This window comes from Simochromis diagramma, unplaced genomic scaffold (assembly GCF_900408965.1).
Source record: "Simochromis diagramma unplaced genomic scaffold, fSimDia1.1 OVJJ01000361.1, whole genome shotgun sequence".
In the NCBI taxonomy this organism is placed as follows: Eukaryota; Metazoa; Chordata; class Actinopteri; order Cichliformes; family Cichlidae; genus Simochromis; species Simochromis diagramma.
In genome coordinates, this window is record NW_024386860.1 from 12385457 (window position 1) to 12407037 (window position 21581).

Below are 21581 nucleotides of genomic sequence, written 5' to 3' on the forward strand. Positions count from 1 at the left end.
CCATTCATGCTTAAATCATCTGGTTTTGTGTAAAACACTTAGGTAGCCACGTCATTGATTATTGGCTATTACGAATCATTAACTGTAAGATGTAGTCAATTCAGAAGAACTAAACAGACACACACACGGTAAAGTGTGCATGAGAAAAAATTGTTTAATCACTGACATTTTACTGATTTGTGCTTTATATAGTATTCGTTCCCTATTTATAACTTATACCTAGAGCTAAGCTTTTGGTGTGGGTTTACGTTTCAACGTGTGCACAAGCCAACCAGTTGCAATAAGTGGACAACCCACTTTAAACAAATGCACATTAATACTGCATACCGATCTCCACAGACAATGACTTAAACAGAACAGTGCACTTTGGTTTCTGGAAATCTGTGATTCAAATACAGAACCTTAATTGTTTGGGAAACAGAGCGCCACCAGCACATCATTGTCAAGTGTTTTCATACAGAGTGAGTGTGCTATTACCTCGGAAGATGGAGCTGAGGTCAACTGGTGGCTGGTTGGTGTCCACAGTTATCTTAAACTTGGTGGCTTTGGGTGGAGGACAAGCGACACACACCAATGATGGAGGAAGATTGAACCTGGACTGGAGGACCTTGGGAACTCCTGCAAATAAGAACCATCACTATAGTCAGAAAAGATTCTTAAAAAGGTAGACTATTTATTACTATTATTATTATTAATAAAGTAATTCTGCATTGCTCATCTTAAAATCTTAAATCGAGTTTCCCTCCTCCTGTTGCTCCTTTCCAGAAATAAAACCTTAACGTTAGAGACTAGTCCTTCAATTTATACCCCCCCCCCACACCGCAGTGACTCAAACGAGGCCTCGATATCGCAGTTAACATTTGTTCACACAGTCAACAGTTCAGGTATTCCTATTGCATGAGCATCTGAGAGCTAGGAGAACGAGAGACTCGACATCAACGCCAAGTGTGGAGGTGAGTTTGTCAAAGATCAGAAAGGGAAGTTTTGAAAAAGATGGTGGGGACTGACTGACAAGAAAAAAGAAAAAGGAAGTGAGGAGGCGAGTTAAGGCCAACTACAACTATGTTCAGAGTGTATGGAGTGCTGAGCTTGGCAGAAATGTACACTTAGCTAGAATAACAGTGCGAGGGAAAGGAGCGATGGAGGAAAACAGTTGTTAGGAAGAGATGGAGCGAAGTAACCAGAGGAGAGGGGGTGAGCTAATGACAGGAGAGTTGAGCAGAAAAACAAGTGGAAATAAACCAACATGTGAGAGAGAGAGGGACTGAAAGGAAAATAATATGAGAAGGGACGGTTTAATTAGGGAAAGTTCCAGGTTATTACAGATAGTAATAATTACCCACAACTACTGTGCACCTTTTCCTCCCAGACAAGCAATTATTATGTGATTATGTGAATAATTCAATTTGGTTTGAATGTATGCACTGAGGCCTAGAGAGAAAAAGCGAAGAGGCAAAGCCAAGGAAAACAGTAGAAAACAGGGGAAAAGGAAGATGGAGAGAGAGAGAGAGAAAAAGTTCAAAGTTTTAAAGAGCAAGACGGACTGAGGCCTGCTTTCTTCTTTCCTCACTCAGCTAAATTCTCAATGACCCTTCGTTCTGGATGGCTGGATAGTTAAACAACACATCACTTCCAACAAACACAACAAAGAGGGTTAGATATACATGTTGTCAAAGTGAATATGCTGCAGATTTACTAAATATAAAAATCAATCTAAACGCAAACTATTCTCAGCGCTGTTAAGTAATGTTACCGGTCATGATACGCCGATCCAGTTTTCACTTTTTTTATCATCCAGCTGACTGTTCAGTTCCTGCCTTTGAACATGATCGCCTTAACACAGAAAATATCCAATTCGGATCTCCAAGAAAATACAATTTCACGTTTTGACTCTATAAAAAAACAATTTGATCTTTTTTTTTTATGTGCTTTTGCATTCAAGCTCATTTAATAAACATCACAAATTTTTTAAATATATAACAGATGACCAATGTGTTTTAAAGTAACATTGATGATAATCAGGGCAGACATGATGTGCGCTGTGATGGATTGGCTGACTCAGGCAAGTTTCAAGTGTTTCCAAGTTGAATTTCACAACATACTGAAATGAATGAAAGCACTGGCTGCCCGAAAGGAAGGAAGGAAAAACATTAAAAAATCAAAAACACCAAGGTATCAAGTAAAGGTCGTTATAGCTTTGGAAAATGATCCCTACTAAGGTAAAGTTTATAGGATATATAGTGAATGGTGAATGCAGCCACTTAAATCCTTTTATTATGTGTTCTGATGGTATTTTTTTTACCCTCATGGTCCTTCCTTACTAAGGTAATAATAAGGGATGTTTTATGTTTAAAACACAATTCAAACACTGTTTGCTTAGTCAGGCTGGTTTTGTTGATCTTACCATTTAAACAAGAAACTCTAAAGAAATGCTAAGATGGAATTGGAAAGCAAGAGGAGGAAATATAAACACATAATAAAAGTTACAAGTAGGGAAAAATGACAAAGAAAGGACAAAGAGATGGAAACAAATTAGAGGAAAATAATGCTGACAAAGTAACAAAGAGAAAAAAAAAAAGAGTTGAACATGGGGAAGAAAGGACGGTGAGACAGGCAGGGAAGAATGAATTGGACTAATAGGAGGTGGCATAGGTGTGTGCACACTTATCGCCAACTTCATACAGTGTTATGAAGCTGTGTTTGCCCCCTTCTTGATTCCTTTTTTGCACATTTGTCACACTTACATGTTTTAATCAAAAAATTAAAATATTAGACAAAGATACGTTGACTAAAAACAAAGTGAGTTTTTTTTAAATTATGATTTTATTTATTAAAAGAAACAAGCTACCCAAACATACGTCACCCTGTGAGAAAAAGTGATTGCCCCCTAAACTTAATAACTGGTTGTGCCAACCTTGGCAGCAAGAACTGCAATTGGCAACAAAGACTGCAATCAAGCATTTGTGATAACTGGCAATAAGTCTTTCGCAGCGCTAGAGAGGAATTTTGGCCCACTCTTCTTTGCAGAATTGTTTTAACTTAGCCACACTGGAGAGTTTCTGAGCATGAATGGTCTGTTTAAGGTCATGCCAAACCATCTCAATTGAATTTAAGTCTGGACTTTGACTAGGCCACTCCAAAATCTTTGTTTTGTATTTTTGAATCATTCAGAGGTAGAATTGCCGGTGTATGTGGGATTATTGTCTTGGTGCATGTCCCAAGTGCTCTTAAGCTTCAGGGTATGAACTGATGGCTGCACATTCTCCTTCTAGTAGAGAGAAGAAGTCATGGCACCATCAATTACAACAAGTCGTCCAGGTCCTAAAGTAGCAAAGCAGCCCCAGACCATAGTATTATCATGTTAGCATGATGTTCCACAGAAGTTTTTCCCAAAAGTCTTCGGGATCATCAAGATCATTTTTGTAAGATAAGCCTTTGTGTTCTTTTTCGTCAGCAGTCTTTTTTGCCTTGGAGCACTCCCATTTTTGCCCAGTCCCTTTCTTATCGTTGCGTCATTAAGACTGACCTTAACTGATCCAAGAGAGGCCTGCAGTTCTTTAGATTTTATTCTGGGGTTTTTGTTATCTACTGGATGAGACGTCAATGCACTCTAATTTTTAGGCCAGCCATTCCTGGGAAGGTTCACCACTGTTCCAACTTCTCTGACCCTGATTCATTGCAGTCCCAAAGCCAATCTATCTACATAATGCCACAATCTAAAGACAGATGTCTTTAGACCTCAGGAAGGTTTCTCTCCTTAATAAATAAATTCAATTATTCATTCTCCACCAGAGTACATCCTGGAGAGATCGCCAGACCACCATTCACACTGACATCTATGGCCAATTTTAAATTATGAATCAAGCTAACCCCACTAAATGCGCGTCTTTGGACTGTAGGAGAAATGCTGGAGTTCCCACACAGGCACCATGTGGCCCAGGTTATTTTTGTCTAAAATTTAAACTCGGTTGATTATCACAAAAAAAATCTGGAAAACAAACAAACGAGAAACGAGGAAAATACTTCTGGTCACCTCCAGTCCAGAGTTTTATGCATGGAGACACAGTTAGTGTGTCTGTGCTTGTGTCTGTGTTGCTGTATTCATTACTACAATTGAACAAGGCCAAAATGTATTTAAAAAAAAAAAAAAAAAAAAAAAAAGATCCCCATACATAACCTGTTTCTCTTGAGGCTGTCTCAAAAAACAAATAAATCCCCATAGACTCAAGGTAAAGTGTCCAGATGAACAGGATTAAAAGGCATGTCTATAGTCTGGTACAAATGAACAGTTTCTCTTAGTTCTTAACAATTGTATTAAACTCATCCAAGTAGATTCTGCCACAGGCAGCTGTAGAACGGTGTGGCTGCTAGACCTCACTGACCTGGACCTCTCAACATTATACGTGATGTTGGTGCACTTTGGAGTAATATATTCACATACATGAGTTCTACACAGTCCTAATTATTTATTTTTACTGCATATTATTTATATGTGTTTATATTATTTATTTTTTTCATTTTATTATATTTGTTTTTTTACAATAACCCCAGGGATGACTAAAAACAATTATCAAAGAAATGCATACATGACCTTTAACTAACATTGAGATCAGTGATTTTGACTGTTTTATTTCAAAAATGACTTGGAATATGAAACATACTTTTTCATAATCAAGATTTTAGACTAATTAGATGAGGTTAAACTGCATAAAGTGATTAAAAAAGTGAAAAAGCAAAGAAAGGAAGGACCTGATAAGATGATAACAACTCCGATGTTAAAGAGTTACAAGAGGCAAGCATTGTTGTGTGGTCTCAGACACACAACAATGTTCATCTATGAATGCTTTCTAAATGCAGGCTCTGAACATACATGATACATGTTTTTGTAGATGCATATCATAACTATTTTAAAATAACTCAAATACAGAATATCTCTGCTAAAGTTGCACTCTGAGACACGCAAAGTAAATGTTTAATATTGTAGTTTGTAATTTTTTTTCTCTATTTTAGTCAGTTTGTATGTTGAGAAGGACGTCAGCAGAAAGAAAAACAGCAAATTGTTCAAATTGTTGTTTGAGGAAATGCTTCAATTCAGAAACTGGAACTGAGGCCTGCAGTAAGACTAAAGCCAAAGAATAAGTGGCTAAACACAATTTCTCAGCTACAGTAAACTGAGGTTTCCCTGTTTTTCTTACAGATTCTTTAATCCATCCACTGCCTCTCCTGAGTCTTCTGTAAGCTGTTGATGTTTTGGGGATGTATAAATTGAAGTGTAGATGCATTTGAATCTACAGATCAAATCACACATTGTGACCTCTAACCCCTTAACTTCCTTTCTGATAGCTCCTAGCAAAAACAGGTGGGGTTGGGAAGTGAGATAGAGGAAATAAAGCCATAAAGTCATTTCTATTATCAAATGTTAAATACTTAAAGTAACAATGTACTGGAATGGAATGGAAGTGTACTTCCATCGCACTGTAATATGAGAAGACTGATTCCAACAGATGTATCTTTGCGGTACAGTATGTCAGAGACAGAGGGGGGAGAAAGAAGGGGAAAGGAGAGAGAGAGAGAGACCACAGAGTTTATTTAAGAAGGAGACCACTGTACAGAATCAGGTTCTTACCACAGCAGTGGTGATGTCACTCATGTGTTTGTGTCTATATGCATTCAGAGATGTGATTGCATGTCAATCGACTCAGTGGATCAACCCTGATGGTAGGGCTGCTGTTTTGTAGTTCATCATATTCAAAGGTGTTTTGTGTAGAATTCTAGCTAGCATACTAGAGTTTCACTTATGTCCTACATATTTTAAATCAACTGACAACAAGTTCTCACAGGCCTGTCAGAGGGACTCCCATAACCCTACACCAATATTTCCTCTCATAACCAACAGGTAAACTAAATTCTTTAATTAATTAGATTTTTTTCCCCTAATTACTAGATTAAATAGTGCTCCTGAAAAAACATGCATCACTGCCCGAGAATCACTAGTCTAGTGAATAAATATCCTCAAAAAATGGCCATACAAACATGTGCGGGTGTACTGCTGCAGAGCCACTACAGATCATAGGGGTCCAGTTCCGTATCAAAGCACACAAACTCACAAACACAAACAATCTTAAATAAATGCCAGTTGACAACTAGGAGCACTACTGCTGGAGTGCATGTGTGCGCAGCAAGTCAACACACTTTATGCTTGTATGTGTGAGACAGATGATATTTCTGTGTAAACTCAACACAGTTTAAAAGAATAAATGGATATAAAGGGATATTTACATTTTCTATAAAGCGGGAAAATGTGTGTGTGTATAAGTGTGTTTGTGTATTTGAATTAGAGTATGTGTGTGTATAGGCTCTTGCCAAGTATATCACATAACAGGAACATAAACAGTAGGCAGCAGGCTCTTCCTGTATATACAGCTCTGAATGTATGTGTGTTTGTGTTTGGAAAGTATATGGCGTAGTTTTTAAAATCTTTACGTTTCAGTAAGTGTAGAAGTGTACATGAATATACAAGAACATGGGTGTGATCTCAGTAGAGCATATATATTTAAATGTATGTATGTGTATATCTAGAGTACATGTTTTAATAAAAGACTGTGTTTCTACTTGCTCTAGTCTACGAAGCTCTACAAATAAAGCACTTACCTTTAGGGTTAAGCTCTGCAGAAATGAAAAGGAAAGAGTTAAATGTTATAATATGAAAGGTGAAGGAATGAAAAAACAGAAAAAATAAAGTGTTATCAGTTCTCCCATCTAGTTTTATTTGGTCGGACCAGTAACAAAGAACTGGAAGAACTGGCAAGGGAATTCCCTGAGAAAACCTCCATCTTCCTTCATATGGATATAGACAGACCTAAAAAAAAATTCCTCTCAAGTGTTTGGTTTGCCTTCCCACACAACTGGAAAGTACAGCTGGAGGAAAAGGCAGCCATCTGACTCAGCCATACCGATCGTGAATATGATAAGATGTCCAAATCAAAAATTAAATAGTCTATCGTCATGAGGTTTGTGTGGAAATCGGGCTGACGGGATCAACAGAAAGAGATGTCTCTTCTTATAACCTGATCAGTATTAACTCATTTAGAAGAAGAAAACTGTGGAAGGCCTAAGTAGAACCAGAAGGAGCATTCAATTATGATGCAGCGAAACAGTTTTGGTTGATAGTTTTAACCTTCAAATGAAAATATATGAAGGATTTTTGTGTGTGTGTGTGTGTGTTCCTTGTGGTGATAAAAAAATATTACTTTGGTTTGTGTCTGTCTGTTTATGTGAAGGAAGTCAGGGTTGAAAAAGCAACACAAAAATATTTGTGATAAGACAGCATCTCTTCTCTGTGCTCCTCAATGCTATATTTTTCCAGCTGCCCTGGGATTTAAAAAGTCAGCGTGCTGCTTCTCTAACCTTTAGTTCACAGCAACAGAAGTCTGGCAGATTAAACTCTGATATGATTGGTTGAAGAGGATTTCCTGTGAAGGTGAATGAGAAGCAGATGGCAGGTTGCAAGCCAATGAAAAGGCAGCGAGGTGCTGAGTCAAAAGGTTCACGTCTTATTAAACCTGATGAAAGTCGCGCTTCCTATGGCTGCCTCTCCTTCCTGTAATAACTCTGCCTCCATCACTCCCTCTCGTCATAACTCTGCCACTTCTTTAAGAAGCAAGATTTTTTACAGTTTAAAGAGTTTGTATTTCAAAGATATAATTTCATGCCAAGTGCGCAGGATATATACTGTTAACAATACAGGGTACCTAACAATATATTTAGTTGGGTCTGAATCAATTCAATTCAATTTTATCTATATAGCGCCAAATCACAACTAATGATCAGTTGAACTAATGTCTCGTTGGTAATATTTCCTATGTTTTATTTATTTATTCAATTTTATGCGAAATAAATAAACGAATGCAGAGGTAGCCCTTGCTTTTAAAAGTTTAAATTCTCTTATTAAACAATCATCATCACCATTTGCGCATACCGACTTCACATGCTTTCGTATATATGCACAAACATAGCCAAATACAACACAAGAGACTGGAGTTTGATCCATTTCCTGACAATATTATAGTTTTGCTTTAACTACCTATTTCTTTTTGTTAAAAGTGCATGGTTTTCCTGGCTCTAAAATGTGCCTTTAAGTTTCTTCTCACAGCTGCTTGAGGTTCTTTGACTTGAAAACATAGCTATGGGTCACAATATTACCGCACCCAAATTATTACCACAAATGTTTCCTGGTAATAAGACAGTCTACAATACTCCTACATACATAAAGTTTCTTTCAGTTCTCAGCAGTAATGTTGCTGCAAGCATATTGGTCCTCTGTCCTGACTCACTGATAATGTAGCTCTGCTATACGGAGCATCATTCAAAAAAAGAGAAACATCGGCGCTATTGGCAGTTTGATGGCTAATCTACCTGAAATGCAGGATCAGCCGCATACCTACAAAATCCCATAATGTCTTCATATTGAGCAGTATTATCTAATCCTGAAATGCTAAGTCCAGTAATTACTTTGTCTGGGGCTCAGATTACTACTCTACACTGCCAACGAAAAGAAAGAAAAACCATAACGGGGAGGGAAGAAAAAGGAAGAAAAAGACTGGATAAAACAACACAAAAATGGACGAGTGAGAAAGAAAAGTGAGAAGGACCTAAAAGGACCCATTACATTTTTTAAATGTAAAAGACATGTCAAATGGAGCGAGGAGGCTCACACAGCAAAAACCCACGCACACACATACACATGCTCGGATGGAGACACACACACACACACACACACAGTAGTGTGTGTAGCTGCTTCTGGCCAGCTGCCAGGCAATGGTCAATCAGTCTTCGGTTTTCAAAAATCTCCTTCAAGTGAAACTCTGGATCCATTAGCTGCTGTGGTAGAATTAGAAACGTTTAATGTTTCACGGCTGTAAGCCTTTATTATATCGATAATAGCCGAAGAAGCTGAGAAGGTGTTCTTTTTATAATTAATTACAGAGCTCAGAACTGTTTTCATTCTTTTTAAGAGTTTTGGAAATAAAATCTCTTTACTTTCGAAAAATCCATTCTCCACTTTGTAACATCCCTTTCGCGCACAAAACAATGTTTTCATTTGTTTGTTTGTTTTTGTTTGTTTTTTTTCCTTAGATTAACAAGAAAGTACAACATCAGGATTATATTTTCCTCCATCAGTTCACAACTGACTTCTGGTTGACAACTGCGGGCTCGTGGACTGAGAACGTAACAGAGGAGCATCCTTGTAAGGCGCTACTTTTCCCACAGGAGATTCACGGTTTGAATCCATGTTCCACAGTGCTGCAGTGTCCATGAACAAAGCACAATGGACAATAAAAGGTTATTATTCTTGTTTTTCTTCTGTCTGCACTGATATATGAGGGCTTCTCATTGAACAGTCTTTGCCTTTTCTGTGGTATAATCTACCATAATTGCTTTAGCAAGAGGAAAAAGCTTTTAATATGCCACAAGTGTCTGCTGCCAGCAAAAAGTCTGAATAAATGCGAAACTGAAAACTCATGAGGGGTTCAAGATGCCATCCAATTAGTTTGTAAAAAAGTCTGAAATTCAATGCCAAATAAACATCCAAGTAGGAAGCACAAATCAGCTAATGGAAATCAATAAGTTCAATGATGCTCATTTAGGGTTTTCGCTAAAACGGATTTTTCAGGTCTACTGGCAATAAAAATTAAAAAAAAAATTAAAAAAATTAGAACAAAATAAAGAATATCTAATATGCATACTGTCCAAACACACACATTTAATTAATAGATGCAATTCATCTCTGAACACTCTACAATTGCATGCAAAATATTTGAAAACTAGCAAAACTATAATGCAGGAAAAAAATATTTTGCATGCAATCTAAATTTTCAATAAAAAATGCTTTAAAAGTGCAGATGAGGTTTTGCCCTTTCTAAAACGAGAAACCATCAAGATTAATTTTTTCTTCTTTTTATATTAACTCATACATAAAATACATTTTGGCCACAAATAACTGGTAAGTCCATAGATTTCTGTCAGTAAAGTAACACTGAGTCACTGCCTTATCCACACGTTGACCAAACACAGTTATGTGCACAGTCCCCCTCAAAGACATATTTTGAGCCAGGAAAAACTCTGCCATCTAAGGTCCTTTCAGATAAACTAAATCCAGCTCTATCAAGTTTTTCAATTTCTCCAAATACCCCCTTAGTGGAACAGAAATACAGAGTAGGAATCTCTAAGAAGCTTAACCCTGAAAACCTGTTTTTGTATAAGGTTAATAAAAAAGTTAAATTAAGGGTTATTAGGATATGCTGTAGGCATTAAAATACTAATAAAAAATACAACAACAGACAAATATGGTTCTGTACATATCACATGATCTTGCAGCTCATGAGAAAATATTAATTTGCTTTTTTTTTTTTAATCTCAAGTTATCCTGTAAAAAAAAAAAAACTACATTACTGTGTTCCTGGCCTGTGGCCTTGCACTCCTCCAAATCTGTTACTAAGCTGTTGTAATACAGAGCACGCTAACAAAGAGAGTTTAGAACATGATCCGCTTGGCAGACGTAGCAACCAACATCAGCATCAGCTGGCTTAACAAAAGTTCCTTACAAATGGATTTCAGGCCTGGTAGTCAAAAGAGGAGTGACCCAACAAAAATACTGCATTGTCCTGGAGACATCAACATATGGAGATGCTGGTCATTCTGGCAAGTTCAGTAAAACAGAAGAAAACAATAAAGGCTGCCAACTAGCTTCCTAGGTTTCCACACGAATTGGCCTAGCAACCAGTGAATCACGGCTGGCTGGGTTTTATGGAAAGTATCCGCGCAGTCACAATGTATCTTTGCCTGTTCAGATGAAAATGACCACTATACTGTTAGCTTGTGTACGAGCTAACAGTATACTGTAAACGCCAACTTGACCACCTGATCCTTCTCAAGTGTGTTTGTGCAGAGCTCTCTCTCAAAGTATTAAGAAAATCAAAGAGGGCCACTAATGAAATTCTTTCTAGATTGTAACAACTCCTGACACCGTCAAGCCTCCTTTGAAGGGCTTAAGAAGTCAGCAGTCTTCTTAAATGTCAGAGCCTTTGTAGGGCTTAAAGAAGGGCACAGTAGCCCCAGGGTGGGATGGTGTTATATAAGTGGGTGGTGTGAAGGCATAATCATCACCCCAGGGTGGGAATGAGGAAAGAAGGAAAGCAACAGAAACAAAGTGATGCATTCCTCCCAAGCCAAGACAGCGTTTAGAGGATGAGAGAGGATGAGAAAGGATGAGGCACTGCTGGAGATTAACACACAACCATGGAGTTACAAGGAATGGACTGGTCATTGTTAAAAGATACGCTGACAAAGACACAAACAGCAGTGTCTCACGTTGAATGTTTTTAATCAAACCTGTCAGGACATCTGTTTCATTTTTATTTGCATGTATGTGACCAGTGTTACACTTGTCTGCAGGCCACTACGCTGAAGCTTATTCGGCAGCGCTGCACCGATTTGCCCTTCTTTCTGATCAGCGAGACAGAGTTTTTTCAACGGGGCAGAGCCGAAGTAGGCCTGAATGTGGCATGACTGCTGTGTGTACTTGTGAATCATTTTCATATAAATGCATTCACCTGCATTGTCGTCACAGCTCCAGCAAAAATAGAGTTTTACTCACGAATAAAGTACAAGCTGTGATAAATGTAGTCATTTACTAAAAATCTAAAGTAGTTCTGGTGACTCACAGATTAAATCGCACCTGGTCATATATCAAAACTGAATGAGTGATTTTTTTTTTTTAAATAAATCCTGGAATCTTTGTTGAGAAATATTCTGATTCAGTAATGGCAGTGCTGTCTACTAATCTACTACCCAGATCAGTTTTGAGGTCCACATTCCCCTCAACACTGCCAACTCTAATTTACATTACATGGCCAAAGGGGACGTTTTTTAAGATTTTAGGTAAAGCTTCTTCGTTCCATTCCCAGGAAATCTTAATGATCCCTGATTTCAGTCCAACACTTGTTGGACTAATGCTCTTGTATATGAATGGGAACAAGTCCTGCAGCCAGGTTTTAATATTTGGCAGACAGTGGTTGTAATGCATAAGTGTCCTCATAGTTTTGACCATGCAGTGAGAATAAGCTTAATTTACTCCCCTGCTTTTCCTTCCTCATTCTAACAAAGATTGCCTTCTTTTAGTTTATACCTAGGGCTTCTGTAGTTCCCATTTTCCTCTGCTTTTGTCGTCCTCCTCCTTCCCATCCTTTCTCTCAACAATGTTTACCCTCCCTGTTTCTCTTTCTCCGTTCCATTTAAACGTAACTTGTGTGTACCTCATTCATGGTCCCCATCCTGTTATTCATCTGTCTTCATCCTCTAACCTGCAGTAAACTTTTTCTAATTCTACTTACAGTCCACTGGCTCTCTTTCCAAACCCAAGATCAGCTCCCAACATATTCTCCCCAAGCTGCTTGGCTACTAAGATCTGCTGAACTACTCCAGACTCCGTATTTTCAGCTATTTTTAGCAGCACAATAAAGTTTAACAAAAAAGAAACACTTCCCAATATTTCCAGACATTTCACGTTAAATGTGCTTCTGGGGCGGAGAGACTGTTCCACCAACAGAGGCCTGCCAAAGCAAATTCAATCCAAAGGAAACAATAGCAAGAAAACAGGGTTTTTTTTCATGACCTGATTTCTGAACAAATATTCAAATAAATCTTTTTTTTTTTCTAGGAGGCCCGTGACATTTGAAATAAAGAGTGGTTTTGTTGGTTTGCAAGGGGGAAAGTAATATCTTCCAAAAATATTGCCGGGCCTAGAAACAGATGCCTGGAGGCAGCAGGGGGATGAACTGGGCTTGTCTGGAAAGTGCCCAGATGTCATTACCTCAAGTCAGCACACTGTTAGCAGCTGGTGTTCAACACTGTCACACAACACTGGAAGTGATGTTATAGACCAGAATGCTTCTAACGGTAATGCTGGAACAGACTGATAGATTTAACTCCATCGCAGGAAAGCAGAGCGAAAAGCCAAGTGGGAATAACATCGCGCTTGGCTTTTCACTCTGTTTGCAAATTTATGCTGCTCTTTGTTAGCTAGTGTTAAGTCGTTGTCCAATTTCTGTTAACTTCTGCCTCCGTGAGCTTGTGAGGGTCCACTTGGGTCTGAGAAAGTAAATTTTGTCATCAGACAGTGAACAAGGCTCTATGATAGAGCCCGACCAATCAGGGATTTTTAAAAGATTTAAAATACTGATGAAGTGGACTTTATTTACCAGGATAATATGTCAAAGCAGTTTAAAAATAAACTAATTTTATTGTTACAAATTGTGGATTACTCTTGTCTTCTTGCTACCACTTGGACCCATCTGCAATACTACTCTATCGATTGTGAATACGTCTTTCAGGAAGACTTCGAGCTGATTGGAAGGTAGCAGGACTATCAGCTCTTGCATGCGTTTGGAGGTTTATGCATGCAAGTTAAATATTAGCACAGCAAAGCCCGATCATAATTACTTGGTAACAAATTTAACAAAAAATGAATTCAACAACATGTAATAATTAGGATAATTGTGTTGTATTCTGCGAAATTGTAAGTTTGAGGTTAAATTAAACATGTCCATTCAGAAAATTTGTCACATGGTTTGGTTTGGTTTTTTTACCTGTCGGCGAGCTGTAGGACACAGTGATGTCTCCGGTGAGGTCAGCAGGGGGGTAGTGGCCATTGAGAAACGCTGAAAACACCACAACTTTGGATGAACCAACACCTGAAAGCAAAGCACAAACACGTCGCCATTAACACATGCTGTCCTGTTGTCCCTCGCTTACACTATTTATGCATTTAGTCCCTATAATCACAGAAAGTGTGAGAATAGTCCACGATTTTCTGTACATCTAAAAAGGTTTAAACAATAATCCTAATAATATTATCTTTGTCACTTTGATTCTGGCTTGAGCGCTAATATTATTCCTTAGCAAGGATGTAATCTAATGAAAGGGCGCTTCAGAAGTAAATACTGGATGCACTTTAGCTTGAGCCGCACCGTGGACAAAAAGTTTAAATATCGTGACCTTTCTGCTTCAATTTTGAGTCTCACACAATTTGCTATGAAAGTGCCGTAATAACTCACTGGAGTTTCCCTTCAGCTAATTTGTGTTATTACAAATGTCAATGTAATTTTGAGTAAAACTTTCTTACTTTTGGAACAGAAGTACCGATTTTATTCCAGCACTCTTTAAAAGAAAGACATTGAATGATGAATGAGGAAACGGGGTAGTCAATGAAACGCACACACAAAGTGTAAGTGTCAGCTTTTTCAAGATACGTACAGAACAGGACAGAGTACGGTTAATACAAACCAGACCCTTTAATGTGAATACACACACACACACACACACACACACACACACACACACACACAGTTTGAACCTCACCATGGAAGGTGACTTATATTATTAACCAGATTTTTTAAAACTGTGAGCACATACATACACACAACACAAACTAATTATATAAGCATGAGGCAGAGGTGATGACTTGTAGCTTCCTTTTGAATACCCTAAATCCAGAGAGAGCAAGATAAAGGAAAAAAAAAAAAAACAAAGGCAGAGAGCGCAAATAAGCTGGAGAGAAAAAGCAGGGCTCAAATATAGATGGAGAGGAAAGGATACATTACAGCTAATGGCTCCATGCAGCAGAACACACACACACACATATATATGCACACACAGGGCGGTGAGGTGGTGTAATGGGCCGTGATGTTTCTGAGCTCACTCCGTTACAGGTGACTGAATCCCAAGTATGTGTGTATGTGTCCTAATGGAAGCGCAACTTACAGGCATTCTGCAGGTAATGAATGACGCCGAGGAGACGTTGTGCCAAAAGTTTGAGACTATGTCACTGTGTGTTTCAAAATATAACTCAGAACTGTATAAACTCTCATTGACCACGTTTAGCAGGTGTGCGCACACGCAGCCGTAAGCGAAACGAGACCGCTCCAGCTGAGGATAGACAGAGAAGGAGGGAGCAAGATGGATGAGAGGAGATGAAAGGCGAGACGGCGACACCCACTCGCCGACTGACAGAAGAGAAGATAAACGATAAAAAGCAGAGAGAGAGACTTTCTCCGCACTCTTCAGATGTACTGACAGCATGACCTCCTCTCTCAGCTGATCTCATCCTTCTCCCACACTGCTCTCCTCACTTCTCCCACCAAGCATCCATCTCCTTTTTTCCCCGCGCTCCTCCCATCTCAGCCTCTTCTGAGAAATGGATCTTCTGTTCGACCTTTTCATCTTTTCTGTGTAACAGCTAGACCCCAGCCACTTTGGGGGTTTTTAATATCAGTGGTGACACTAACGATAAGTGTAAAAACTAAAAATCGCCAGTAAGACAAAGATCCCTTGAAGGCTACATTGTGCAGAATGGGCTTATTAAGCTGAGTAAGAGATTGGACAGCTGGTACCACTCATGCCTGTATATTAAATATAAAACTTGAACACAGAATCAAAAACCTAAGATTGTGTGGTTTTCATGGGCTGGAAGTTGAAGAACTTATCACACATTTTAACACACATAACACTTGAAAATGTTGAACTATTCTTTTCTGTTGTGTTATTACGGTTGTGACCTGAAAGTCGGTGATCCCCACATGCTTCAAGGAGTCCATCATTGTTCCTGGCCCGAAGAAACCCCACCCTGCTTCTCTCAATGACTATCGCCCTGTAGCCCTCACCTCAGCAGTGATGAAGTGCTTTGAACGCCTGGTCAGAGACTTCATCATTTCTTCACTACCAGACACACTGGACCCACTACAGTTCGCTTACCGTCCAAATCATTCCACAGACGATGCCATCTCTCATCTCCTCCACACATCACTTACTCACTTGGACACTAGAAGGGGGAATTATGTTAAAATGCTCTTCATCGACTACAGCTCTGCATTTAATACCATAATTCCCTCCACACTCACCACCAAGCTGGAGCATCTGGGACTCAGCTCATCTATGTGTCAGTGGATCTCCAACTTCCTAACTGGCAGACCACAAGCAGTAAGGATGGGCGGACATGTCTCAGCCTCCACCACTCTCAGCACTGGAGCCCCCCAGGGGTGTGTTCTGAGCCCCCTGCTGTACTCTTTATACGCATATGACTGTGTGGCCACTACCAGCTCCACCACCATCATTAAGTTTGCTGACGATAGTGGACTTCAGCACTAAGCAGGAGAGGAACTACCAGACCCCTGTCATCAACGAGTGCCCAGTGGAGAGAGTGGACAGCTTCAAATACCTCGGAGTTCACATCACGCAGGACCTGTCATGGTCCTGTCACATCAACACCGTGGTGAAAAAGGCCCGACAGCGCCTCTACCACCTCAGACGCTTGAGAGACTTCCAACTGCCCTCCAAGGTGCTCAGGAACTTTTACTCGTGCACCATAGAGAGCATCCTGACGGGAAACATCTCAACCTGGTTCGGGAACAGCACCATGCAGGACAGACGAGCTCTACAGAGGGTTGTGCGATCAGCTGAGCGCACCATCCGCTCCGAGCTCCCTGACTTGCACTCAATCTACAGCAGGCGGTGCTGGACCAAGGCCAGGAAGATCGTGAAAGACCTCAGCCATCCCAACAACAGACTGTTCTCTCTGTTGAGGTCAGGAAAGCGATTCCGCTCCCTGAAGACCAACACAGAGAGACTGAGGAGGAGCTTCTTCCCGCAGGCGATACGGTCTCTCAATCACACCACCACATAGTACTGACCCACACATATGGTTATTACACACACACTGGACATTCTGGACTTTGTTTACACTAATTCGATTAGATGCGTGGTCATCTAATCGAATCACTTCATCACTAAATCACTTTAAGCATATTTGCACTGCACAAGACACTTACAAAGGTGGATTGCACAACACTGGACATTATATTTCTTCATTTCCATTTAATACTTGTACAGCTGCTGTTATTGTGTATATATATATATATATATATATATATATATATATATATATATATATATATATATTTCTTCATACATTCTTATATATTTCTATACTTTTTGAAGAAGGACTTCACTTTATGGGTTTTTTCTGATGATCAAGTGCTTATGTGTTGAGTAAATAAAAAGTTTGTAGCAACATATTAATTTTCATAAATGTCAGCACTGTAAAATGTAAATTTCAGACTAAACTGGGCAAGGTAGTTGAGCAAAAGTTTGGCTAGGAACAGACGGAGGTTCGGATAGATGTGGACTCCACAGCTGAGTGACTGTTACGCTTTTTGCTGGATTATGTAATGTATTGGTGCCCAAATCTGTGCAGACAAGATCACACGTTCACAACTGGCAGGCACGTGAGTGTACACACACAGAGTCTTGTGTTCACCCTACAATGAGGAGAATTACAAGTAATTTGTCTGGAATGAAACAATGACCATGCTGAGGATTTTACAGACAATATGATTAAATAAAGATTGCAGATGAAACAGTAATGCCATCAGGCTCTAATAAAGTCTCCTCTAGCTTTACTTTTATTCTCTTCCCTTATTTGTGTCTTTCACATCCTTGTTACTACGAGGCTTTCCTCCACCTCAGTGTGTTACCATTCTCTCTAGCTTTCTTTTCACTTCCCTTGGCCCCTCCCTCCCTGTCATTCTGTCTGTCAGAAGAAGGCTTTTAACCCCTGTGCCCTGGAGGTCACACTGGTCAGACTGGTTTAAGTGCTTTAAGTGTTCCCAGGCCCATTTAGACTAACAAACAAGACCAAAAAGACACAAAGTAATCCCTCTTCTTTGCTTTTTTTCCTCTCCTTTCTTTCTCTCAGTTTTCTTTTTCTCACTTCAGTTTGTCATTATATATTCAGGCACATCTGGACAGGTTGTGGGCGTCAAACCTGTGAGCATCAGGTAACGTGTCTGTGTGACCCCAAAGACCAACCCAGTCAGAGGCTTTAGACTGGTTCAAGTGTTCTCAGGCACATTAAACCATTATTAGTGTTGCCAACAAAAAGAGTTGACAAAGCAGACTAAAATCCCCCACTTTACCACCTTTCCTGCTCTGCCCTCGTTTTAACCCGCTTCTTTCTGGACCTTTCTTCACCTCTTATTTCATCCTCACTGACTGTTTTCTTTTTGTCACTTTTTCACTGTGTATTCTCCACCCATCTTCCTCCCACTCATTCTTTCACCAGAAAAAAAAAAAAAGACTTGATCTCTGTTTTGCTTTAATTATGTGAGCTTACATGTGAGAGTTCATTCTAGGTTCAAAGGGCGCTGTAGCGCTGTAGCTATCAGGGTTCAGGTTATAACACTTGACAGATTAGGTTAAACTGACCACTGACTTTAGAACAAGAGGTCAGAAGTCAAGAGGGTGGAGATGAGCTCTATGCCACACAAGCAGATGGGAAAAAGGTGTGTATATTGATTTCCACTGAGAAATAATATAAAAACAAAATACTGATATTCAAATCTGAGGGATACCTGGCTTGAGTGCAAGTATGAGTGTGGAGTCACAGATGTCACTCTGTAGCAGAAAACACCATCAGTGTGGTGTTAAACATTGACCTTTGACCTATTCAGGTCAGGATTAGGTCACATTACTATGTCGGGTCTGTCCACTTAACCTAATGTCCACTCAGAGATACAAAAATTGTACTCATAGAAGAATTCGCTTCTTTAGATTAAAGCACAATAACATAGGCTTTGATAACGAGGATGACTCTGTTGCAACATGTGTGCAAATGATCTAATATGGATGAAGACAAAAATATAGTGAAAACCTCTTTATGTATCCATTTTTTAATCATTTGTATGATTAGATTCAAAGATGGGCCAGAGCCTACCCCACCTGGCACAGGGTGAGAAGCGGGATCCACCCTGACTGGGTTGCCAGTTCATTACGGTGAAAACACAAAAAGACATAACTATTCAAGGTCATAACATTACTTACTGCTAATTCAGAATTACAAATTAATGTCTTTGGACTGTAAGACGAAGCCAGAGAACCAGGGGAAAACCCACTCAGGTACATTACAGGGACAACATGTAGTCGCCACATAAAAAAGCCCAGCAGACCAACAGGTTCAAACCCAAAACTTTTTTGCTCTATAGCAACGGTGCTAATCACTGCAGCACCGTGGTGCTGCAAAGGATCAAGAAGATTATTTGCAAATTCAGAGACATTTAAGACCAGCAGCAGCTGAGACTAACAGGTTTTTGAGTGTATTTGTTTCTGTATCAGCAGGCAGACTCAAGCAACTTGAACTGCTTAGATAAAAAGGTGGATCAGCCGGAATAGACCGGCAATGGTGAATATCCATTTATTATTTATTATTAAAAAAATAAAATATGACAGCATATAAATACAAATGCATCATATTCGAATTGACTGATTTACTGCACTTGAAAAAATAAACTGCACATGAACATGTACGGTGATAAAAATCAATTTAATGTAATTTGACTGTTCCTAATTTGCAAAAGTCAACACGTTTGAGTTTCACAAGAAACATACCTCACAAAGACAAGCGCTGATCTATGGATGCATCCCAACTGAACCCTAAAGAACAGCAGCTGAAATAACTGTAAGCAGTTGTAAAAGTAACAGCTACAGAAAAAGGAAGTGTGCGGGTGTACAAAGACTGCATTAGACCATCAAAACAACTAAAACACATTGATAATAAATGATTTCAAATAAAATACACACAATCAATGCCAAACTATTAAACTACAAAGTTGGCGTGTGTTTAATTTCTAAGTTAGATTAAAATGTTGGACTTCTTCTCTACTTTAATACTGTGTTCCACGCTAACCACACAAATACACATTCTCTCCAAACAGAAAGATTAGCTCCAAAGGTTTTGATTGTATAAGAGTTGTATATATTTACCTTAACTGCAAATATGTTTGTGTATATTATTGTTATTGCACACAACTTCAATAACAAGTTACGTATTATGCATTCCTAAATGTTTAGTTGTCATTCTAATTGCAGTCCAGCTAATTGCATGTTCCAGCTGATAAAAGCCATCTCATCACTCCTTTGCCATTTGACATTGACTTTAAAATGAAAATAGCTACAGCTTAAGAGTGAGTCAAATTATAAAAAAATATGATATTATCTGCATATTATTGCATACAGTCGACTACAGAGAAAAGACAATGAACAATAATGAAAGGGATTACGGAAAACAGGGGGAAGTAAACCGGAATAACAGGAGGAAGACGGCATTTAAAGTCACTAAAGGGCAAAATGACAAATGAAAGAGAGGAGGAAAGAAAGGAAAAGATGGAAAGGTAGAGAGAGAAGGGAGAGAGCGAGAGTAGGAAGGCGAGAGTGAGAACAAAGGAGGCAGTGTGTGGTGAACAGGGGATTGAGTCGCCATCTGAGACGAATAAAAACTGGAATAACAATAAAAGTCAGAAGGCGCTACCTCCCCTCCTCTTTGCACAACCGGTCCTCATGCATGTTTGTTTGTGCGCGCGCGCGCACACATGCATCACCACTGGTCGTTCTTTATTTGCAGTAAAGCACTGTGTGACAAATCTCAGCAAAAAAGTTTGGAAATAAACTTGTGTTGACACTTGCACTTACACTCTTGCAAACAAGCGTGGACGCAAACTGAGCTAGAGAATCAAAGACACATGGGGCGGCAGCTAGCACACAAACAGATACGCAACAGCTGTAGCAGGAAAAAAAAACATACTGTTTCCACGGAGACGAATCCCGTATGCCAAAGATTTCAGAAAGTGCATGCGATGTTTGCATGTTTACATCTGAGCAAAGACAAACCTTGCATGTTGCACTGTAGGGAAATAATAAAGGAGGACACAAAAAAAGAAAAGTGATGCAAGGCAGACACGCGAGGTGTCGTCCCTAACACTGTTATTGTTTTTAGTGTTGCTAGTGTTCCTCAAAATTGCAGCCACATTTTCTTATAACACCTGCTCCTTCGTCACTTGTATTTGTAGCTGTTTTTCCCTCTGGCTTTGTTTCTTTTATGCAAAAATGGTCAAAATGAGTCATGAAAAGAACAAGAGAAAAAAGAGAAGCAGGGGATTTGTACTGTACATAACTGAGAAATAAAGTTCTCTAAAGTTCTAGATGTAGTTGCTAAAACTAAATAAAATAGACTGGAACTACACGTGCTCATTTTAGATCAGGGGATTTCAGTTTTTAGTTGAATGATGACCATTACGAAAACCTTTGCTCCTTAAAATTGGCTTCATTTTTGCAGTAAAGTCAGGACATCCTCATTGGAGGAAAACAGTTTTTTTACTTTAAGGGCATGTGTACATTTTGTTTTTATTTTATCCCAACAAATCAAAACCAAGTGACACATCTGTCCCGTTAACAAGGGATTGTCAGCAGTTGATGGAAATGGTTAATGTGTATCATGACAGCAGATTTAGAAATGTGATTTAAGAGCAGAATTTCTGACATTCAGCTACAGCAACCTTTATTGCTGCACCAGTCTCATCCAAACTTGCTGTTTCTGTGGTTATTTGTTTCTGCTTCTGGCATGGGAAGATGACATGGCATTTATTAATCTCAGCAACAAAGCTCTGACTGCCACAGCTATTTTTATTCCAACTGGT

General features: G+C 39.2%; 1 protein-coding gene across 2 annotated transcripts in view; it reads right to left on the minus strand.

Moving 5' to 3' along the window:
- bbs9 (Bardet-Biedl syndrome 9) overlaps positions 1-21581 on the minus strand; it is a 180033-nt gene that overhangs the window by 123016 nt on the left and 35436 nt on the right. Inside the window, exons 15-17 of one of the 2 annotated variants that reach the window (XM_040030607.1) lie at positions 13647-13751; positions 6652-6666; positions 478-618 (exon numbers count right to left, since the gene is read on the minus strand). In XM_040030607.1, coding sequence (XP_039886541.1) covers positions 478-618; positions 6652-6666; positions 13647-13751 — 261 coding nt within the window. The remainder of the gene's footprint in view (positions 1-477; positions 619-6651; positions 6667-13646; positions 13752-21581) is intronic. The other variant, XM_040030605.1, reaches the window with a different exon arrangement.